The sequence below is a fragment of the Pelophylax lessonae genome, assembly GCF_965119305.1.
Source record: "Pelophylax lessonae genome assembly, chromosome: 4".
Classification (NCBI taxonomy): Eukaryota; Metazoa; Chordata; class Amphibia; order Anura; family Ranidae; genus Pelophylax; species Pelophylax lessonae.
This window is the reverse complement of record NC_138771.1, coordinates 69,389,539-69,406,986: the sequence shown is the minus strand read 5'-3', so window position 1 is coordinate 69,406,986 and position 17,448 is coordinate 69,389,539. Positions and strand designations below refer to the sequence as shown.

At 42.9% G+C, this 17,448-nt stretch overlaps 1 protein-coding gene across 2 annotated transcripts in view; it reads left to right on the top strand.

Annotated features, from left to right (window-relative positions):
- Nucleotides 1–17,448, top strand: part of IL16 (interleukin 16) — a 239,226-nt gene that overhangs the window by 77,396 nt on the left and 144,382 nt on the right. For both annotated transcript variants that reach the window (XM_082253377.1, XM_082253378.1), the window contains exon 2: nt 9,521–9,904. In XM_082253377.1, the coding sequence (XP_082109503.1) occupies nt 9,563–9,904 (342 nt within the window). In that variant the 5' untranslated portion in view covers nt 9,521–9,562. The remainder of the gene's footprint in view (nt 1–9,520; nt 9,905–17,448) is intronic.

Here is a 17,448-nt window from a genome sequence, read left to right as displayed (position 1 = left end):
CAAAGGTCAGAGAGGGACACTGGTGTACATAGGTATACAGTATCTCACAAAAGTGAGTACACCCCTCACATTCTTGTAAATATTTTATTATATCTTTTCATGCGACAACACCTTAGAAACTACACTTTGCTACAATGTAAAGTAGTGAGTGTACAGCTTGTAAAACAGTGTAAATTTGCTGTCCCCTCAAAATAACTCAACACACAGCCATTAATGTCTAAGCCGCTGGCAACAAAAGTGAGTACACCCCTAAGTGAAAATGTCCAGATTGGGTCCAATTAGCCATTTTCCCTCCCCGGTGTCATGTGACTCATTAGTGTTACAAGGTCTCAGGTGTGAATGGGGTCTAGGTGTGTTAAATTTGGTGTTATCGCTCTTACTCTCATACTGGTCACTGGAAGTTCAACATGGCACCTCATGGCAAAGAACTCTCTGAGGATCTGATAAAAAGAATTGTTGCTCTACATAAAAATGGTCTAGGCCAGTGATGGCAAACCTTGGCACCCCAGATGTTTTGGAACTACATTTCCCATGATCCTCCTGCACTCTGCAGTATAGCTGAGCATCATGGGAAATGTAGTTCCAAAACATCTGGGGTGCCAAGGTTCGCCATCACTGGCCTAGGCTATACGAAGATTGCAAAGAAACTGAGCTGCAGCACAGTGGCCAAGACCATACAGTAGTTTAACAGGACAGGTTCCATCCAGAACAGCCATCACCATGATCAACCAAAGCAGTTGAGTGTACATTCTCAGCGTCATATCCAGAGGTTGTCTTTGGGAAATTGGCGTATGAGTGCTGCCAGCATTGCTGCAGAGGTTGAAGGAGTAGGGGGTTCAGCCTGTCAGACAAGTGTGTCTTGCCTACAGTCAAACATGGTGGTGGGAGTGTCATGGTCTGGGGCTGCATGAGTTCTGCCGGCACTGGGGAGCTACAGTTTATTGAGGGAACCATGAATGCCAACATGTACTGTGACATACTAAAGCAGAGCGTGATTCCTCCCTTCAGAGACTGGGCCACAGGGTAGTAATCCAACATGATAACAACTAGGGATGATCGAACGGTTCGGGTCGACCATCGGTTTGGCCCGAACATTGGGTGTTCGAGGTTCGGCCGAATTTAGAACTTTTTGCCCAAAATGTTCGGAATTCGGCAACCAGAACCGACCAAAATGCAATGGGACAGGAAATGGGCTTTAAAAGCCCGTGATTGGACCAGAACCATTAGCAAAAGCCAATTGAGGGGGCAGAAGAATGCTAGGAATGTGATTGGAGTGACTAGGGGGTCCCTAGACCAATCATTAGTGAATACGCCCCCCAGTATATAAGATAGCCCCTGCCAAATTCCTAGCATTGTTATACTGGACATGGAAGAGAGTGGAAGCAGTTCCGTTAATTTTACTTTAAAAGTGTAATTTAGCATTTATTAGTGTGAGGAAAGGGATATCTAGTGTAGTTAGAGTGCTCCTTTTACACTTTAGTTAGCTTCAAAAATTTAGTTTCTGTAGGGAAAGTGTTAAGTGTCAGGGGACCGTAGTGTAGTGTAGGGTTAACTGACAGTGACTGCTATGGAAGGGTGACAAAACCCTTCCATAGCAGGGTGACCGCTATAGAGAAATGATCATTTCTCTGAGTTGCTTCGGCACAGGCATATGGCTTCTCACCAGCCAAGCATTTTTTATGCTGCAGGGGTTGCCACTGCCAGTGCTTTTTTGAGGACATGTTTGATGTCAGACATGACATCTGAATATGTGTATAGGAGGTATATATACACATATATGTCTGTATATATACCCCTAGACATATATAGGTGTGATAGTAGCAGAAATATATGCTTGCGCTAATGAAATCATTTACAGTAATATATTTCTGCTACTATCACACCTATATATGGCTAGGTGTCTATATACATATAAGTATGTGTGTATAAATACCACTATACACAAGTTCAGATGTTTTGCCTGCCTCAAAAGAACCCAAAAAAATGCCAAAAAAAACACTAGCGTCAAAAAAAATGCCCAGGTGTGTTTTTGCTGGCATTTTTTGGGGGTTTTTGGAGGCAGGCAAAACATCTGAACTTGTGTATAGTGGTGTATATACACACATACATATATTTATATACACACCTAGACATATATAGGTGTGATAGTAGCAGAAATATATGCTTGCGCTAATGAAATCATTTACAGTAATATATTTCTGCTACTATCACACCTATATATGGCTAGGTGTCTATATACATATAAGTATGTGTGTATATATACCACTATACACAAGTTCAGATGTTTTGCCTGCCTCAAAAGAACCCAAAAAAAATGCCAAAAAAACCCGCTAGCGTCAAAAAAAAAATGCCCAGGTGTGTTTTTGCTGGCATTTTTTGGGGGTTTTTGGAGGCAGGCAAAACATCTGAACTTGTGCACAGTACCACTATACACAAGTTCAGATGTTTTTCCTGACTGCAAAGAACCCAAAAAAATGCCTGCTATTAAACCGGCAAGGTGTGAAAACTGAGAAGCCATACTCCTGTGCTGAAAGTGTTCTAATACAAACAATCCTTTTTTTTTATGGTTCTGGACATGCTACAGAGCTGAAACTTCACAGGTACACTTTTTAGACCCACCAGACACAAAATCACACAAAAAAAGTTCTTAAAAATTGTCATTTTTGATAAAAAAAGCCAATTATTGAAAAAATTAAAAAAAAAAAACAAAAAAAAGAGATTTTTTGATTTTTTACTTTGGATTTCGTATCTGGGGGGTCTAAAAAGTGTACATGTGAAGTTTCAGCTCTGTAGCATGTCCAGAACCATAAAAAAAAAAGATTGCTTGTATTAGAACACTTTCAGCACAGGAGTATGGCTTCTCGGTTGTCACACCTTGCCGGTTTAATAGCAGACTTTTTTGGGGCTCTTTGCAGTCAGGAAAAACATCTGAACTTGTGTATAGTGGTACTGTGCACAAGTTCTGATGTTTTGCCTGCCTCCAAAAACTCCCAAAAAATGCCAGCAAAAACACACCTGGGCATTTTTTTTTTGACGCTAGCGTTTTTTTGGCATTTTTTTGGGTTCTTTTGAGGCAGGCAAAACATCTCTGAACTTGTGTATAGTGGTATATATACACACATACGTATATGTATATAGACACCTAGCCCTATATAGGTGTGATAGTAGCAGAAATATATTAGTGTAAATGATTTCATTAGCGCAAGCATATATTTCTGCTACTATCACACCTATATATGGCTAGGTGTGTATATACATATGAGTATGTGTGTATATACACCACTATACACAAGTTCAGATGTTTTGCCTGCCTCAAAAGAACCCAAAAAAATGCCAAAAAAACGCTAGCGTCAAAAAAAAAATGCCCAGGTGTGTTTTTGCTGGCATTTTTGGGGGGTTTTTGGAGGCAGGCAAAACATCAGAACTTGTGCACAGTACCACTATACACAAGTTCAGATGTTTTTCCTGACTGCAAAGAACCCAAAAAAATGCCTGCTATTAAACCGGCAAGGTGTGAAAACCGAGAAGCCATACTCCTGTGCTGAAAGTGTTCTAATACAAACAATCTTTTTTTTTTTTATGGTTCTGGACATGCTACAGAGCTGAAACTTCACATGTACACCTTTTAGACCCCCCAGATACGAAATCCAAAGTAAAAATCCAAAAATCTCTTTTTTTTTTATTTTTTCAATAATTGGCTTTTTTATCAAAAATGACAATTTTTAAGAACTTTTTTTGTGTGATTTTGTGTCTGGGGGGTCTAAAAGGTGTACCTGTGAAGTTTCAGCTCTGTAGCATGTCCAGAACCAGAAAAAAAAGATCATATAGGTGTAAAAGGAGGGTCCCACATCCCTGTTCTACTGAAAAATGATCTTTTTTTTCATGGTTCTGGACATGCTACAGAGCTGAAACTTCACGTGTACACTTTTTAGACCCCCCAGATACTAAATCCAAAGTCAAAATCAAAAAATCTCTCTCTTTTTTATTTTATTTTTTTATTTTTTCAATAATTGGCTTTTTTTTATCAAAAATGACAATTTTTAAGAACTTTTTTTTGTGTGATTAATAGTTAATGGGGCATGACCCAGAACCCTGGGCACTTTTTAGGGGCATTTATTGGGTTTTAGGGCTTAAAAATTGTGTTTTTTGATTACCGAAGTTCGGGTCCCATTGATTTCAATGGGGTTCTGAAATCCGGGCTGAACTTTCGGGAAGTTCGGATGTTCTGGCCGAACCGAACTTTTCAAAAGTTCAATCATCCTTAATAACAACCCCAAACACACCTCCAAGATGACTACTGCCTTGCTAAGGAAGCTGAGGATAATGAGATGAACTGGCCAAGCATGTCTCCAGACCTAAACTCTATTGGACATCTGTGGAGCATCCTCAAATGGAAGGTGGAGGAGCTCAAGGTCTCTAACATCCACCAGCTCCTTGATGTCATCATGGAGGAGTGGAAGAGGACTGCAGTGGCAACCTGGGAAGCTCTGGTGAACTCCATGCCCAAGAGGGTTAAGGCAGTGCTCGAAAATAATGGTGGCCACACAAAATATTGACACTTTGGGCCCAATTGTGACATTTTTACTTAGGAGTGTACTCACTTTTGTTGCCAGCGGTTTAGACATTAATGGCTGTGTATTGAGTTATTTTGAGGGGCCAGCAAATTTACACTCTTATATAAGCTGTACATTCACTACTTTACATTGTAGCAAAGTGTAATTTCTTCTATTTTGTCACATGAAAAGATATAATTAAATACTTACAAAAATGTGAGGGGTGTACTAACTTTATGTAAGATACTGTAACTTACCTTTTTTGTTAACCAGATTAGAATAAGGGTCCTTTCACCTGGGCATGCTCCGCTCAGTTCAGCAGGGGATCCATAAACTGTAAAAAGATCCCCAGTTGAATCAATGCAGAACGGGACTGCCCTGTTCAGTGTATGTCCAATTTGGATGGAGGATGTTTGGGGACCCGTTATGGACTTCCTTTTATTTACATCAGGGTACCTCCGATCCATCCTGTTTAGGTCCACTCAGTTCAGCAGGGGATCTGTGATCCATGAACAGATCGCCAGTTGAATTAGGGCAGAATAAGACTTCACTGTTGAGTTTATGTCCACATTTTGACGGTGGATGTTTGGCAACCTGTTATGGATTTATGGCAGCTGGATGTAAACAGATTTGCTTCCATTTACATTGAACATTAGGATACCTCTGATCCATCTTGTTTAGGTCTGGAAAAATGGAAAAGGATGCAGTCCTTTTTTCATTTTTTTTTCCACACCTGGATAGACTTGAAGATAAGTGGATGTCTGTTTACATCCCCTTGTTCACAGATTTGGATAGAGCTTCCAATCAGGTCCACTTGAACAATAGACATGTTGACCTGATCAGAAAGCCCATTTGAAAGAACCCTAAAGATGCCCAGATGGATAAAAATGTGGCCAGTCCCTGCTGTACTGGCTAAATTTTAACCATCTATGGCCAGCTTATGTATGACCTTCTATGTGTGACAGAAGTTGATTGTTAAATTAACAGTGAACATGTTTGGGAAAATGTGGCTACCGCTACTGATCAGTATATTCCGATAGCACCAAGTCCAGCTATCAGAATACAATGTCATGGGAAGGGAAGATTCCACCATCCACCTTGTTTGTTTAGCCTGCTGGCTGAACAAAAGATATTTAATCATCTATGGCAACCTTAAGGTTGTAATGGGTTCATAATGCTACATCTAAACTTGGGTCTTTGTACACGAGCATCACCAGTTCCATCACAAGCATTGATATAATTTATAGAAATTATATAATTTGTAGAAATACACTGTGGTTCAGTCTGGATCTGTCTGAAAACAGATGGATCCAGACTGAACGTTCATATAAAAGGGCCTTAAAATTATAGTCTCAGTGGGAAACGGTAGTAGTACTGGACAGCAGAGAAAAACTTTAGGGAAACAGGATTTCTCTACATGTTTCAGAAATAATATCCATACCTTGTCACAGGTCAGTGCAGAAATCACAGTTACAGTTATGCTGCCACAAAATATGCAACTGCAAATCAGAGGATTTGGCGACTTTTATTTAAATTAGTATCGTAATGATAGGAAGCAAAAACAATATTCTGTGTTTGGATATAGGAAATAGGTACCCATAACTACAATCACAATGAGTTAAGCATTACCCTATACATTAAGCCTATAAACTGACCATATAGCCACGTGAGGAACATTTACATTTTAGTTAATGGCACAAAAAACAAACACTAAATGGTACAGCCAGCTTAGGCTATGTACACATGGACATGGATTGGCCTGAACATTGTATTCAACTTGTACATCCACTTCATTGGATTCCCTGGTAAGAGTAATAACAACATGGCCCAAGTGGTGGTATAAATGATTAAGGGTTTGGGTGTTTTTATCCTTCTAGGTCTTGTGGGGACATATGCTAACATTACAGGGAAAATGCCAAATACCTAAATAAAATACATTACATGAAATGGATTATGTAAAAACCTTTTTTTTAAATGAAAGCTTCAGTTCCACTTTACAAATTTTGTGCTTTATGTATTATGGAAAACTGACAGACCCTATTAAGAAAATTACAAGGAAGTTTAGAAAAACAATCAAAATGTATCTAGCCCTTATAAACAGGCCTTAATTCATGAGGGTGCTCACAGATTTCTGTCCCCTGAAGGGGTAAAGCTTAGCGAGAGTGGTTTTGCCAATTCATGGGTATATTTTATTGGGTCTGAGTGGAGCAAGGTGGGGTTAAATGTTCTGGTTTTAGGTTTTTACAAGGTTGTTACGGGAATTGCTTGCTGGCATTTGTAGATTTTGGAAAAGCGTGATTTTAATTGTTTCCTTAAATTATGACTTGAATCATAGTTAGTAGTAATTAGTCACTTGTTTTGTAACGTTAAAGACATTTCTCCAGTAACCTGAACAGCTCACTGTGTCAAGAACATACAATACCATGGTTTCATGTAAGATAGATGCTGATTGCCCAAGAATATCCCAGGTGAGAAAATTTGTGAAACCACCTTGTCGTAAATTACATAATCCAGTCAAGATGGTCCAATTACTTCTGGGACAGGTGTTAATTGTTACCAGGTCAAAATTGGATGGATGTTTCAGCTTGACATAGTTGGCCTCTTACATATCTGTGGTGAGTCAGTTCGCCCTTACAGTTCTCGAAAGATTGTCCCTTTTTTTTTTTAAATGTAAGAAGACCATTGAAGTGGTTCTAAAGGGAAAACATTTTTTACCTTAATGTATTCCCAGCATTAAGGTAAAAAAATGTTCCAGTATTTGTATCCCACCCCCACCGTTTCCAGCACTGTGCCCATTTGCAGACGCTCTCTCCTCTCCTTTTTCACAGACAGCTATGTGAATGTCCTTTAGTGGCCCAGCCAGAGCACAGATTTGAACATGATTGAACATCTCTGAATAGATCTAAAAATGGCTGTGCACTGACACTCCCCATTCAAGCTAATGGAGCTTGAGAGGTCCTGAAATGAAGAATGGGAGAAAATGCCCAAAAATAGGTGTGCCAAGCTTGTAGCATCATACTCAAAAAGACGAGGCTGTGATTGGTGCAAAAGGAGCTTCAACAAAGTATTGAACAAAGGCTGTGAATACTTATGTACATGTGATTTTTTTTTTCAGTTTTTATTTTAATGAATTTGCAAAGATTTCAAACAAACTTCTTTTATGTTGTCATTATGAGGTATTGTTTGTAGAATTTTGAGGAAAATAATACATTTAATCCAATTAATTTTGGAATAAGGCTGTAACATAAAAAGTGAAGTGCTTTGAATACTTTTCAGGTGCACTGTATATTAAACATGATGTATCATAAAACAGCAGTTTTGAATATTTGACATTTTTTACATTTTCTTTTTTTTTTTTTGGTAATTTCTTTATTTATTTATGTTTAGAACATACAAAGTGCAGTAACAACAAACATAATTACCAAAAAGGCACATTAAAAGGCAGGTAATGTTGACGTAACTTATGGTCAAAAGATAGTGAGATAATAACTTGGTCTCTATCAAAAAAAGGTAACTTGTATGCAACCATAAAATACCTATATCAGCTTTCTAAACCCAAAGCAGAAGTGACTCGGACAGTGTTCTGTCCAATTGTCCAAAAAAAGGTAACTTGTATGCAACCATAAAAGACCTATATCAGCTTTCTAAACCCATAGCAGAAGTGACTCGGACAGTGTTCTGTCCAATTGTCCAATTGAAGTCATTTTGAAGCGAAGATAAGTTACAGGGGTAATACAACAATTGAGCTGTAGTTAAGTCAGAACTCCGGTGGGCCCCAACTCCACCCTAAACATAGCAAGAAGGGGTTATAACACCTGATTGTGGGCTAACATAGGGAAGTTGAAAAATGATGAATGTCGTAAGGGACGGACACAAAAAGAGAAGTAAGGGAAGACTGAGAAAGACTTGGAGTGGAAGGAAGATGTAGAAAAAGGAGGAATGAATGAAGAGGAGGAGTAAGAACTAGAGAAATAGAAAAGAACAACGAGCAGCTCAGAAAGAGAGATTTCCCCCACCAGAGGCCACACACCACCCCCCAACCAGCACCACCTCAGGGGACCTCCCGCAGGTAGGCATCTGTGGAAGTAAAATGCTGCCAGGGCTCCCAGGTAGTCCAGAAGGCCTCCTCCCTATTGTAGTGTGTGGCTGTAAGGTCCTCCATGCCCCTAAGTGCATTGATTTTAGAAAACCGCAGAGTCCTCATAGGAGGATTCACAGACCTCCAACACGTGGGGATGCAGGCTTTAGCCGCATTCAATAGTTGAATGGTAAGCGATGATTTGTATTTTTTTTTAACAGGTTGGTGGGTAAGGTGCAGCAGGCATGCCATCGCATTATCCGCTAAATCATACATTTTCTTTCTCCTCTGTTATGGTTTTTATTTTTGTTTTAGAATAGGAAGCCCATTACCTGCCCCACACCCAACATTCATTGATATTTGGAAATTATAAATACTATGTGGGATATTTTTGCAGAATTCTCTTTCTTATAATGTGTAGAAATGTTGCTATTTTAATGAAGTCCTGTAAAGTGAGCTTTGGCAGTAATAAATGGAAACTACTCCTTACAAAAGTAGGCTTTCCACAGTATTCCTGTAATTTAAATACGGAAAACATGTCAAAGATGTTTTTCCTTCTACTAGAAGAACAACTGTAATTCCAATTCAGAGTTCTTCATAGGTCGTAAAATCTGTCATCTGATATATTCAATAGCCCTGCACTCCTGAACTGAAAGTTCACTTTGGGGTAATTGGATTTGCAAATAATTAATTTAGCATAACATTACTAGAGAGACCATGATATGCATAAGCAATGACCATTAAGGAATGATGCCTGATCATGAGTGAACATGTGCTGTCAGTGGAGCAATTATGAAATATCTTATGAAACAATTATTATGACTTCTTGTCTTCAACCTTGGTTACTAACCAACTTAGTGCTACAATGTGATTTCCATTGCATTTCCAGAAATAATGTTACGCTCTTGGTGATGTAGGAAGACATCCTGACATGCCAAACAAATATGGTTGCGAGAGAGGGAGCATTCTTAAGTCCTCTCTGAAGATGGACAGACAAAACAGCACTGGGAAAAAAATCAAGAAAGGCAAAAACTTCCGTTCCATATCCAAGTCACTTATTCTGTGCAACACTAAGAACAGCGATGATGGGTCCAGCTTGGAGGAGAAATACTCTGAAATCACTGAGATATCACGATGCAGTGTACAAGATTGGGAAGTACCTTTTTCTGGCATTCCACAAAATGATAGCATGATACCAGAGCCTACAAGTAAGAAAATGATCCTATCGAGAAGCTCCTCTAATGACAAAAGTCTGAACAAATCATCTCTTAAGGTAAATTTCATTTTAAATTCAAATCGGGGCAGGGCTATCAGCATTCAACTATTTGCATATTGCTAACATGCAGTAAATAATAAAAACAAGCCTTCACTGACTTTTGTAGCTGCAGACATTGTGGAACAGTTCATCCTCAAACTACACAGTAAAAGCCGTTAACCACTTTCCGACCGCCTAACCGTAAATATGCATCATTAATTTGATGTTAAATACCGGGGGTTTGGCTGCAGCTAAATGCCATAACCCCAGTTTTTTTTTTTTTTTCCTTAGGCGGTTGGCTTTTCGATAAATGTGATCCCATCGGCAGTTTCGCCACAGCATTACTTTTATAAGAGGCGGGAGAGGTGTTGAACCATCTGGCGTTTTTACATAGGGATAAGTGATGACAAGATGGCCACTGCTCATCTCTATGCCCTTGGAGGACCGGAGTGGCGTTGATATCACTCCCAGTTCTCGAGCCATGTAAACATATTTTTATTTTTTTCTTGAAGGAAAAGATAGATTTTAAAAAAAAAAATGTATCTTTTGCTTTCAGGATAGAGGAGAGATTTGGGATCTGTCATGCTGTATTATTAGCGCAAGGGATGTTTCGGATGATGGATTGAACAGTGCTCCATGAGATGTTCAAAGCTTGGGACATTTATTTATAACCTAACCCTGCTTTAAACTTCTCCACAACTTTATCCCTGACCTGTCTGGCGTGTTCCTTGGCTTTCATAATGATGTTTGTTCACTAAGGTTATCTAACAAATCTCTGAGGGCTTCACAGAACAGCTGTATTTATACTGAGATTAAATTACACACAGGTAAACTCTATTTACTAATTAGGTGACTTCTGAAGGCAATTGGTTCCACTAGATTTTAGTTAGAGGTTTTAGAGTAAAGGGGGCTGAGAACAAATGCACACCACGCTTTTCACATATTTATTTGTAAAACACTTTGAAAACCTTTTATCATTTTCCTTCCACTTCACAATTATGTGCCACTTTGTGTTGGTCTATCACATAAAATGAAAAAACAGGAATATCGGCGCAAGCATGAATAAATAAATGGATGGAAATAAATAAAAGCAGCTGACACCAAGGTAAAAAATATGTAAAACCCAATGTAAAACTGATAGTGAAAAGTGCAGCGCTAAAACAATAAGACAATAAAAACATCAATGGATAAATGAAAAGTCTATGAATGGCACGCAGTAGTCTTGTAAAAAAGAGGAGAAAACAGTCCAATAAGAAATCCCAATGAAAGTGCTCAGTGCTGATCAGTAAACAGGACACAAGTGCTTGTTCAGTGCAATCCTTCACCAGAGGTGCTAGCCTCTCACCTGTAGGCTGTGAAAAGACAGCCTTAAAAGTACACTCCCAGCAATGTGAAAATCCTGACCAGGACAGCAATCACAGAGGGCATCTCTCCTTTTTGTAAAGGTGTTCACAACGATCCCCATGTAATAGAAAGGGGGCAGACCATAGTGCAATATGTTTCAAACACCACAATTTATTAATAAAACAAATGGACAGCCTCTTACTTCAAGGTAATGCAAAAACGAGCAGTACAGCAATCCAGCTGATCTCCAGACAGAGCGGAACGCTCTGCTAACAGGGGCTACGAGTGACGTCACGATCTCCTCCCCCTTGCGCACGCGCATCGTCCGTGGGCGGGACTTCCTCAGCGTATCTCTGCTGAGGAAGTCCCGCCCACGGACGATACGCGTGCGCAAGGGGGAGGAGATCGTGACGTCACTCGTAGCCCCTGTTAGCAGAGCGTTCCGCTCTGTCTGGAGATCAGCTGGATTGCTGTACTGCTCGTTTTTGCATTACCTTGAAGTAAGAGGCTGTCCATTTGTTTTATTAATAAATTGTGGTGTTTGAAACATATTGCACTATGGTCTGCCCCCTTTCTATTACATGGGGATCGTTGTGAACACCTTTACAAAAAGGAGAGATGCCCTCTGTGATTGCTGTCCTGGTCAGGATTTTCACATTGCTGGGAGTGTACTTTTAAGGCTGTCTTTTCACAGCCTACAGGTGAGAGGCTAGCACCTCTGGTGAAGGATTGCACTGAACAAGCACTTGTGTCCTGTTTACTGATCAGCACTGAGCACTTTCATTGGGATTTCTTATTGGACTGTTTTCTCCTCTTTTTTACAAGACTACTGCGTGCCATTCATAGACTTTTCATTTATCCATTGATGTTTTTATTGTCTTATTGTTTTAGCGCTGCACTTTTCACTATCAGTATCACATAAAATGCCAATAAAATACATTTATGTTTTTGATTGATACATGACAAAATGTGGAAAATTTCAAGAGGTATGAATACTTTTTCAAGCCACTTCATTGTGTTTCTGTTTTTTGTTTTTAATTAATAAAGTGTATATTTTCCAAAAATAATTGCATTTGAAAAACCACTGCGCAAAACCCATGTGACATGAAAATTTTAACAATTTCATTTTATTCTCTAGGGCCTCTGCTAAAAAAAATATATAATGTTTGAGGATTCTAAATAATTGTCTAGCAAAAAATTCTGATTTTAACAGCAAACATCAGGAAAAGGCCTAGTCAGCAAGTGGTTGTTCAAGTCTGTCCCTGATTTTGAGGGACTGTCCCTGATTTGGAACAAAATCCCTCTGTCCCTCTTTCCTCCTCATTTGTTCTGATCTATATAGTTGTATCTAAAATGCACTTTTTATCTTTCAAAAAGTGTTTCCCAGTGCAAAACCTTTCCTCCAATTTCTAAATTGCTGCATTTGCAAATTTCATGTTTAAAAAATTCTCCTTTAACCGCTTGCCGACCACCGCAAGTACATTCACTGCAGGAGTCAGCCTTTCCTGGGCAAAGCGACGTAGTACTACGTCGCTCACCCAGGAGCCAGTAGGGGGCGAGCGAGCGCCGCCGGAGGCGCGCACCCGCCCCCGCTCGTTCACGGCCATCCCCGCGCGAGTGACCGGCGGCTCCGATGTCCGCCGGCCACTCGCAATCTCCCGCTGGAGAGGGAGAAAGGCAGGCGGCTAATATAAACAAAGCTGCCTGTCATTCTCCCTGGTGTAACAGCAGAGACTATACGATCCTGCTATGTAGGATCATATGTCTGTGTGGTTACATCAAAAGCCACGCCCCTTTACAGTTAGAATCACGCCCCTAGGGACACACTTAACCCCTGGATCTCTAATAAAGTTAACCCCTTACCTGCCAGTGTACTTTTTACAGTAACAGTGCATATATATAGCACTGATTGCTATAGTAATGTCACTGGTACCCCCAAAAGTGTAAAAAATGTTAGTCAGGGGTCCGATCTGTCCGCCGCAATGTCGCAGTTCCGCAAAAAAAATCGCAGATTGCCGCCATTACTAGTTAAAAAAAAAAAACAATAAAAACGACATAAATCTTTCCCTTAGTTAGAATTGACGCTCTTTTTTTGTTTATAGCGCAAAAAATAAAAATCGCACAGGTGATCAAATACCACCAAAAGAAAGCCCTGTTTGTGGGAAAAAAAGGACGTCAATTTCATTTGGGTGCAGCTTCGCACGACCGCGCAATTGTCTGTTAAAGTCACGCAGTGCCGAATCGCAAAATAGGCCCTGGTTTTTGAGCAGCCAAATCCTCTGGGGCTTAAGTGGTTAAGGGGACGTGACAGAGGTGTGTCCTATGCCTACATACGTTTGCTAATAGGTGTCCCTCATCCCCATCCCCAAAAAGTTGGGAGGTATGTACTTGCTTTTTGTTTACAAGATTGGAAGGTTGAAAGGCTGCCAAGTCTCTGCTGAAAAGGGGCAAAAGAATGAACTGATCTACTGAAATGCAAATAAAGTACCTTCTACAGTAAATTTTGAGTTTGAATTATGCCACAGTGTTTGCAGCTAGAGAGTTCAGTGATTTTTTTATATTCTAAAGCCTTTTTACTGCTTTTAAGGAATATTTAGATATTTAAATTTCCATAAGCCTTGCTATCCATTTCTAAGCTTTGTTATTTATTTTTTTATTTACTGGTGTTAATGGGTCTTTACGTAGTCCATGCCCTGTCCTTACCCAGTAGGCCAGTGTAATCAGAAATGAAAAACTGTAACTGAAAGGATTATGTAAGTCCGGTATCTAACAGGCACGTTGGAGTGTGTAACCAGTAATATAATGGGCACTAATGCATGAAACACGCAGACTGTGACCATAATGATAACCCTTAAAGTGCATCTAAAGACATTTTTGGGTGATAAAAAAATATATATATATTATATTAAAGAGGAACTCTATGCATATTTAAATTAAAAATAACCTCCGGGGGGGCGTGGCCGACCGGGCATGTGAGTAGAAGTGACTCACGGAGCTCCCTCCATTAACCTGGACTAATTGCCCTTTTCCCCGGCCGGGATACCCTGTTCTGGACCCTGCTCCTCTTCGGGGGGTCCCCCTGAGGCTAGCGTGGTGTGCTGCTCCCGGATAGGTGCCTGGATCGGGGCTGCTGCGGGCCGCGAGGAGGGGACCGCACCGCCGGATCACTATCCCCCGCCATCCTCCGTTATCCTTGCAGACCTGGGTCCTGGATCGCCTCCCCTGGCACTGCATCACCATCTGCTGTGCGGGACTGGCCCTAGTTTTCGTGGCGGAGCGTTACCAGCTGAGCTCCGGATTGCGGCCTAGTTGGAGGCCGAAGCCGCGGACTTTCCTGCTGCGGGCGCCCGCTCCGAGCGGCGTGGATGCGGTGAGCGGCGGTTCTCCTCTACCGGCCCACTGACCACTGGGGACTGTTCCGCAATCTGGGCCCTATCTCCTGGCACCTTGCATGTCACGCGCAGGGGCTGCTATGACCCACGGGAGCAAACTAAAGGATGGCTCTGTCCCTGGCCCGGCCGGCCAAGATGGCGCCGGCGTAGGGACACCGCAGCCCACCTCAAGGGGCCTTGACAAGCTGAAGGACACTGGGACTAAACCAAAAACAGGGCGCCCGGGGGGAAAAGATAGTGCTGGCGATATCCTCCTGTATGCCAAGAAACTGTGTGACATCCCGGGCCCCAGCGCAGTGGAGACTGCACCTCAGCCAGGTGCACAGGCATTGGGGGACACTCAGCTGGACACGGGGGCTCTGGAACCACCTGAGCAGCTTGATTTTGGGACTGAGCTGGAGGGAGTTGTGCTGGAGGGGACTCAGCCCACCTTGGGACATATCCTACTGGCTGTGCAGAAGTGCACGGCTTCCGTGAATGTTGTCAAGGACAGACTGGGGGGTCTCACGGAGGAGGTGGCCCTTTTGCGGCAGGATTTACAAAAAATGCGGGAACGCACCACTGCTGCTGAAAGTCGCATCTGCGACCTGGAGGATCAGATGCCCACATTACTCTCGGAATCCAGGGAAACGGCCAGGCTGGCGCAGGCTAACAGGAATAAGACGGACGATATTGAGAACCGCCTGCGCAGGAATAATGTCCGCATAGTGGGGCTCCCGGAGAAGGTGGAGGGACGGGATCCTACTGACTTTGTTGAGACTTGGCTGTGCGATACTTTTGACCGGGCCTCCTTCTCCCCCCTGTTCGCTGTGGAGAGGGCACACCGGGTCCCCACTAGAGCCCTGCCTGGCAATGCCCCCAGGCCAATGCTTGCAAAAATACTCCACTACCGTGACAGGGAGAAGATCCTGCGACTGGCCAGAGAAAAGGCAGACATACGTTTCAATGGGGTCAGAGTGTCATTCTACCCTGATTTTTCTGCCGAGGTGCAGAAGCAAAGAGCAAAGTTTATTGACGTGAAGCAGCGACTTCGCCGCCTGGGTCTGGTGTACGCCATGCTGTATCCCGCCCGTCTCCGGGTCACGGCTGAGGGGCGAGCACACTTTTTTGATACAGCCACAGATGCGGTGACTTGGCTGGACGTGAACGAGCCCGCCCTCCGCCGCAGACGTCCTGAAGATCCGGGAGACTGAGTTGGAGTGGTGGCGTGACGGGTTCCTGCTGGGTTTCGGGGTTTGCTCCCTTCTAAAAATGCTTTCACATTTGGATTATAATTTGGCCCGGCCGGGGACGTTTACAGTTTACCGTTTGGATGATGAAGCTCTACGCAAGGTATGCATATCTGGGCTTTGCTGTATCTATCCACACTGCGGGTGTGGCATGTTATGACCTTTTTGCACGGTTGTGCGTTTTTGGGCGGGTGGACACCTCTGGATTGTCCGGACAATGTCGGGTTTACCGATATTGGGCTGCCTGCCTGTTCTCAGTTTTGTGACGAGGCACCGTTGTGCCTTGCTGGACTGGTTCTTTTCCTTCTGTTTTCTATTCTTGTTTTTGAGAGAACTTCACCCACACCGGATTTTTTGGATTCTCTGTATCTTCACAGCTTACCCCCTTCGCCCTTGTTGCTGGATGTCGCTCCCTGCTCTGTTGCATGGCGGCGGAGCGGGGGGGCCGAGGCCCCACGCTGTTTTTCTTTTTTGACATGGCTGGAGTACCTGTAATTTCATGGAATGTCCGTGGCCTTGGGTGCCCAGTAAAACGGGCCATGATTGCTGCACAGTTGAAGAAACACCACCCGGCCATCATAGGCCTGCAAGAGACACACCTGCAGGGGGACACTGTGAGCTGTTTGAGATATTCTTGGGTGGGTTGGGGGTACCACTCCACCCACTCCACGTATTCCAGGGGAGTCAGCGTTCTGGTCCACGGGGCGCTGGCTTTCCGGGAGCTGGGGGTGCAGGTGGACCCCGAGGGGAGATTCGTTTTTTTGCACTGTGTTCTGTTTCGATTTACATGTGTGTTGGCGGTGGTTTACATACCGCCCCCGTTTTCCTCTTTAGTTCTTAGAGAATTGCTTAACTTTATGCTAGACAAAGCGGACACCCCGCTGATAGTTGTGGGGGATTTTAATGGTGTCTTGGACCCTGTCCTGGATAGGCATCCACCATCCCCCTCTTCGGTGGCTGGCAGGGGCACTGCCCTTTCGCGCTTCCTGGAGGAGGTGGATTGGTCAGAGGCCTGGCGTTTGAAGCATCCTGGAGTGGTTCAGTTTTCTTGTTTTTCTAAAACGCACTCCTCCCTTTCTAGGATTGATCTCTGTGTGTGTAACAGGGCCGCCCTCCCTGTGGTGGAGGAAACGGAATATGCCCTTAGGGGAATCTCTGATCACTCTCCGCTGGTGGTTCAGCTGGCGGTGCGCCCCCGGGTGGCCTTAACTAGGGCCCCCTGGAGGTTCAACGCGTTTTGGTTGAAGCTGTTCCCACAAGACAACGGCATTGCGGCCGCCATCGGGGAGTTCTTCGAGATCCACGGCCACCACGGGGATGTGCTGGCGAGATGGGATGCCTTCAAATGCTACCTCCGAGGGGTGTTGATTACACATATCCGGAAGGTTCAGACGGGATCTAAGCAATTTGAGGAACAATTGGCTGGTAGTGCGCAGAGGTTGGAGGAGGATTATATTGTTGACCCTACTGAGGAGAAGAGGGCGGCCTGGCTCTCGGCTCAATCGGTATGGTTGGGGGAAGTCCGATCTAAAGTAGACAAGAAACGCTTTTTCTCCAAGACCACATTTTATGAAGAGGGGGAGCGGACGGGCCGCTT